This window comes from Octodon degus, unplaced genomic scaffold (assembly GCF_000260255.1).
Source record: "Octodon degus isolate 3935 unplaced genomic scaffold, OctDeg1.0 scaffold00334, whole genome shotgun sequence".
In the NCBI taxonomy this organism is placed as follows: Eukaryota; Metazoa; Chordata; class Mammalia; order Rodentia; family Octodontidae; genus Octodon; species Octodon degus.
Window position 1 is genome coordinate 225345 of NW_004524910.1, and position 6268 is coordinate 231612.

Genomic DNA, 6268 nt, shown 5'->3' on the forward strand with positions numbered 1-6268 from the left:
TATGAATTTCTATTAGTTCATTAAAAGGAAGTTAGTGCTTATACTGTTTGATGAATGTTACATGCCTATATCTGGCAATCTGAACAACTACTTTGAAGATAACAATGTGCCAAACAATAACCATTGTTAATATCCTGTGATTTTGTTTAAAAATTCTGTATCATTTTTATTGTTAACCTCTCTAAAATAAAAAAGTGAAAAGAGAAACTTGACCAGTGCTTCCTGGAAGCATTACATACCAGCTGAGCTAGGGAGCGGAAGGAGTCAGACAGGTGGAAGCGGGTGTGTGGAGGAGGCAGAAGTCGTGCCACGTGCAGACAGAGACACACAGTAAGGACTGATGCATTCATACCGTGAAAATTTCCACGTTACAAAGAGGAAGGGGAGACAATGCGGAAGACCAGTGATGGCACTTAGGATGTTACCCTTACTATCATTAACATACTTATCCAGAATATGTTTTTAATTATAATTGCAAAGTTTCTCATACAAAAGTACATATCACCTCTAATTTTTAATTTATTCTTCTCTAATATGGAAAGCATAATATCATGTAAGTTAAGCTATTAAAAAAAGAAAACATGAAAGTAGAAGACAAAGCATAAATGTGCAACACACTCAGTAAATTTTATCTACTTCATGAGGAACATGATTTTCATTTTCGTGATTTTATTACTAATACATAACAAATAGCTTGCTACAGAAAATATAAAAACCCAGAAAAGTAAACCCTTTCCTTCTTTTTACCATTTTAATCAAAACTTAAATTTCACCTATAATCTTTTAGTGTTTTTATGTATCATACATTTTAAAAATGGAAATTTGTCATTGTTTGCACTCTTGTGCTCTTCTTTTTCATTAAATATTATATAAACAGCATTAAAAGTTCCTCAAAAATTACTAATTTTACAAAATATTTTCTTAAATACTGACTGTCATTGAACCTCTCGTTCATCTGCACTAATGATTATTTTCAATTTGTCACTGTCATAGTCAACTATTAATCTTACACCCCAAATCATTGCCTTCTTTTCTTCTGCCAGAAGAGTTTGCTCAGTGAAATACGGGAACATTAAAAGGTCTTAATGGGGGCCTGCCCATTAGCTCAGTTGCTTAAGTGACTGCTTAAACAAAGCAATCAGGATGCTGTGGTTGGATCCCCAGATTCTCAAGCCTTACCACACCTGCCCTGAAGGCATCCTGAGCCAATAAAAATAAAAAATAATAAAATAAAAAACCACTTCTGAAAAGGTCTTAATATTGTTGTAACAAATTGACTTTTAAAGAAATTAAATTAATTAATGCAGCCTTAAGAAAATGAAGATACTGGCTAGTACACCATCCCTTACTAGCATTCAGCTTTTTTTAAAAGAATAAAAAATAGTGAAAAAATATTAGAAGCAATACAGAATTTCATTAAAATAAGATGATAGAAATTCAACAATAGATGCTCCATTGCCTACTGCTATCTTCAAATTAGTTGTTCAGATTACCAGATAAAAATATGCCACATTCATCAAAAAAATTAAAAAGAAGAAAAAATTTTAACCGTTAACTGTTCCTTTCAATAAACCAGTAGAAATCAGTAGTACAGGTATCCAAGCTATCCTGTGTATATACTACTATATTCTTCCCTTCCTTCTATTTCTTTACTCCTTTCTCCATCCCAGTTGTCCTCCCCTTTGAACAGTTTCTTTCTCTGTCACAGTATCTATTATACCTTTTGAATTTTATTTGCTTCTTCAGGTTCTTAGGCTAGAGAAACAATGCAATGTTTATACATGTGGGCCTGATTTACTGGTAAGTGGATGCAACTAGAGATCATACGAATAAGTAAAATAAAGCATTTAGTTTTTATTCTTCAATATTTCAAATTAGAAGAAGACATTAAATCTGTGTCTATTTAATTTTTAGTTTTATTCCTAGAAAAATTGAGTAGTAGCTACTAGCATTTCTTGGCAGTTAAATCTTTATGTTTCCTTCTAAATCCTTTTGAAGAAATTGCTTTCTTAAAATTATTTAAATGGCTTATTATATTACAAATGTGAAAACACTTTTGACTGTTGCCATTATTATAGATATTTTTGACATCATTTATAAAGAGGTTTATAAATCTAAAACCTTATTTTGGTTTATTAGTATTTATTCTTTAAAATGTCAATTTTCTTCTAAATGAAAAACAATACATTTCAATGTACACAATGTAAAAACTATAAAATATACAGAATCAATCTAAAACAATTGTAATTGAAGCACTAAAATACAAACAAATAAATAAGATGAAGGCTTTCTATGTGTATACATACATGAAATAAATGGAAATGAATAACTATGTATATATATGCATGTATATATCCTTTTATAATGAATTGCATTCAATATATTACTTCATAGTCTATCAATTCACAAATCATACAGTATATTTTCTTATGATGACTAATAGTCCTTAATATATATTTAAATTACTGCAATTTTATACTAAAGAATAACAATCTATTTAACTAGTCTGTATTTTGTATATTTACATTGTCATTATCATTTATGAATTGCAAAAATTATTCATTACAATAGTTGTATTACACATGAACCTGAGAGGAGAGCCTGGTATATGTAATGCCACACTTTAATTTTTTTTTATTTTTTGAAGAAGAGGAAAAGAAAGAAAAGCATTAGAAATTACACAAAACTTCACTAAACAAAGGAGTACGACCATGGTTGCTGTATTACATGAAGTTATCTTCAAAGTGGTTGTTTACCTTACCAGATAAAAATGGGCAATATTGGCTTAAAAAAGCAAAATAAATAAATAAATAAATAAAATAAAAACAACAAAAAAGTAAAAGAAACTAAAAAGAAAGAAAAGAATAAAAAGAATAAAATTTTAAGCATTAACTGCTCCTTTCTAGTAAATCAGAATATTTTGGCGATACAGTTATCCAAAATATCCTGCATACATATATATTTTTTTCCTTTCTTTCTTTTCCCGTTTTTCTCATCTATTTTTAACTCCCACTGAACAAATTCTGCCCTTTCCACAGTATCTAGTGTACCTTTCAGGTTTTATTTACCCTTTCAGGTTCTCACACTAACAAGGTTAGTTCTTGCACTAGTATGTATGAACATATATGTGGGTCTGATTAATTTCGCTTACCAATACTGTATCTAGTTGCAACCATTTATCTACAAAACCCTCCAATATATTTTTATAGTTGAATAATACTCCATTGCGTAAAAATTCCACATCATTTTTATCCATAAGATTTAGTGTTTCAGTTTTAATTTTTAAATCTTCAATCCATTTTGACTATAGTTTTCTGCACAGTGACAGGCATGGGTCTACTTTTAGTCTTTGACATTTGGAAAGCCAATTTCTCCAGCACCATTTATTAAAGAGGCTATTTTTCTTCCAGTGAAAATTTTGGCCCCTTCGTCAAAGATAAAGAGCGGAATGTGTTTTTGATTGTGTCTGCATCTTCTAATCTGTTCCATTGTCCCTGAGGTCTGCCTTTTTCAGTAGCATGCTGATTTTATCAAAGAAGCTTTGTAGTATAATGTCAAGTCAGGGATGGTGATGCCTCCTTCCTTTCCTTTGTAACCCAGGTGTGCTTCTGCTATTCTAGGTCTCTTCTGGTTCCTGATGAATTTTAGCAATTTTTTTTCTAGATCTGTGAGTTGTACTAATGGTATTTTCATCAGGATTACATTAAATCTGTATAACAATTTTAGGGGTAAGGCCATTTTCACAATGTTGGTTCTTCCTATCCAGGAGCAAGTAATATCTTTCTATTGTTTGATTGTGATTTGATACAGTGTCTCCCTATGCAGCTTAGACTCATAGTGATCTTCCTGTCTCAATCTCCCAAATGATGGAATTACAGGAATGCACCACCACCCACAGTTTCGGGTTCCCACAGGAACACATAAATTGCCCGGGCTTGCATGGCATGTGGTACTGGGGATTGAACCTTGGTCCTATTACTTGCCATGCAGGCAGTTAGGCTGCAGAGCTATCTCCCCAGCCCTACCTTTTCATTTTCTGAAATCCTCTGCATAAATCTTTTACTCCCTTTCTGAGATTAATTTCTAAGTTTTTCATTTTTTAGGCACTATTGTGAAAGGTGTATTTTCCATAATTTCTTTCTTAGTGGCTTACTGTTTGTTAGTTGAAATGCTACAAATTTTTGAGTGCTGACTTTTTATCCTGCTATACTGCTGAATTTGGTTATTAAGTCTACAAATCTCTTAGTGGAATTTTTGGTTTCCTCTATGTCCATCATTATTCCTTTTATTTCTTTCCCTTGCCTAATTGCTCTGGCTAATGTTTCCAGAACGACACGGCACAGGAGTGGTTACCATTGGCATTCTGTATTATTTCTGATTCTCAAGTGAAGTTCTTCAATTTTTGCCCATTTAGTATATGATGTTGGCTGTTGTTTTGTCACAGAAATGTAAAAGAATAAAGATACAAAGGAAAATACTGGAAAAAAAATGACTCACCGATCAAAAAGAGCTAAAGGAAGAACCGCCACTATCCATAGCAGTGCCTATATCATTTTCTCCTAAGGGGAACCAATGCTCCCATTTTTTTAATTTTTGTAAAAGCAAAAAATATGTATTTTAGAAATGTTAAATATTGAAACAAATTGGATAAAACTTCAAGGGAAAAACAGAAACAACCAAGACAGGCAAGCAAGCTGTTCTCAATACATGTTAGCCACTTACTAACCTGTCAGATTCTACACAAGCAAAGAAGATTCCCAAACACTGAATCATTACATAACTTATTTTACATTATAATATTACATATTTTTCTAGGGTTTCAGAAGAGATACTTTCATGTTTTTTAATGAGATTGTTCACATAGGACATGCTTCTCAAAGCTTAGATATTCCCAGAAACGTGAGTTTCAACATGTGTCTGGTCATGTCCCCTTGAGACTCATGATTCTGACATGGCAACCTCTCTGTACAGGGTAATCTGAAATCCAAGATCCTAACCTTCTCTAATTCTCTAACAGTAAGAAAGAACCTGACAAACATGTTCAAAATGTGATTAGTCAAACGAAGAATTTCTCGCCATAACTGTATGGAGGATTTGTACCTATGGCTGATGGAAACTGGACAGGAATAAGTGACTTTATCCTCATGAGCTTCTCCTCACTACCTACTAAAATACAGTCCTTGCTCTTCCTGGTATTCCTCTTTATCTACCTGGTCACGCTGATGGGAAACAGCCTCATCATTCTGGTTACCTTGGCTGATCCCATGCTGCACAGCCCCATGTACTTCTTCCTCAGGAACTTGTCCTTCTTAGAGATTGGATTCAACCTAGTCATTGTACCTAAAATGTTAAGAACCCTGCTTGTCCAGGACACAACCATCTCCTTCCTGGGCTGTGCCACTCAGATGTATTTCTTTTTCTTCTTTGGGGTGGCTGAATGCTTTCTCTTGGCCACCATGGCATACGACCGCTATGTAGCCATCTGCAGTCCCTTGCATTACCCAGTCCTCATGAACCAGAGGACATGCACCAAACTGGCTGTAGCCTCCTGGTTTCCAGGATTTCCTGTAGCCACTGTGCAGACCACATGGCTCTTCAGTTTCCCATTCTGTGCCACCAACAAAGTGAACCACTTCTTCTGTGACAGCCCACCTGTGCTGAAGCTGGTCTGTGCAGACACAGCACTCTTTGAGATCTATGCCATTGTTGGAACCATTCTGGTGGTCATGATACCCTGCTTGCTGATCCTATGCTCCTACTCACGCATCGCTGCTGCCATCCTCAAGATTCCATCAGCTAGAGGGAAGCGTAAGGCTTTCTCTACCTGCTCTTCCCATCTCCTTGTGGTCTCCCTTTTCTACGTGTCTTCCAGTCTCACATATTTCCGGCCGAAGTCAAATAATTCTCCTGAGAGCAAGAAATTATTATCATTGTCCTACACTGTTGTGACTCCCATGTTGAACCCTATCATCTATAGCCTGAGGAATAATGAGGTGAAGAATGCCCTTAGCCGGACCTTCTGCAGGGCCCTAGGACTCAAAAACCATCCCTCATAAACAATTTGTACCAGTTTCTTCTCCACTGGGCTGGAATTTAATTTTTGAAGTATTATTTGGTAAGTTGGTGGAGGAAAGAGTATCTATTGTACCCATCTGCCAAATTTCTCTGCCTTCCCAATATTGTCATATATATTTACTCATTTGTGCAAATAATATTCTAATACTTTTGTGTTAACTCATAACTTTACCAATGGGCATAAATGAGGCCT

General features: G+C 34.6%; 1 protein-coding gene across 1 annotated transcript; it reads left to right on the forward strand.

The window, feature by feature from the left end:
- The first annotated feature begins 5102 nt into the window (after positions 1 to 5102).
- LOC101564595 (olfactory receptor 10A5-like) lies at positions 5103 to 6056 on the forward strand. Its single transcript, XM_004647870.1, has one exon. The coding sequence runs from the start codon at positions 5103 to 5105 to the stop codon at positions 6054 to 6056; it is 954 nt and encodes a 317-aa protein (XP_004647927.1).
- The last annotated feature ends 212 nt before the right edge of the window (positions 6057 to 6268 follow it).

Bases quoted from the DNA above. Each gene is read 5' to 3' on its own strand.
- LOC101564595 (XM_004647870.1), top strand. From the start codon at position 5,103: ATGGCTGATGGAAACTGGACAGGAATAAGTGACTTTATCCTCATGAGC.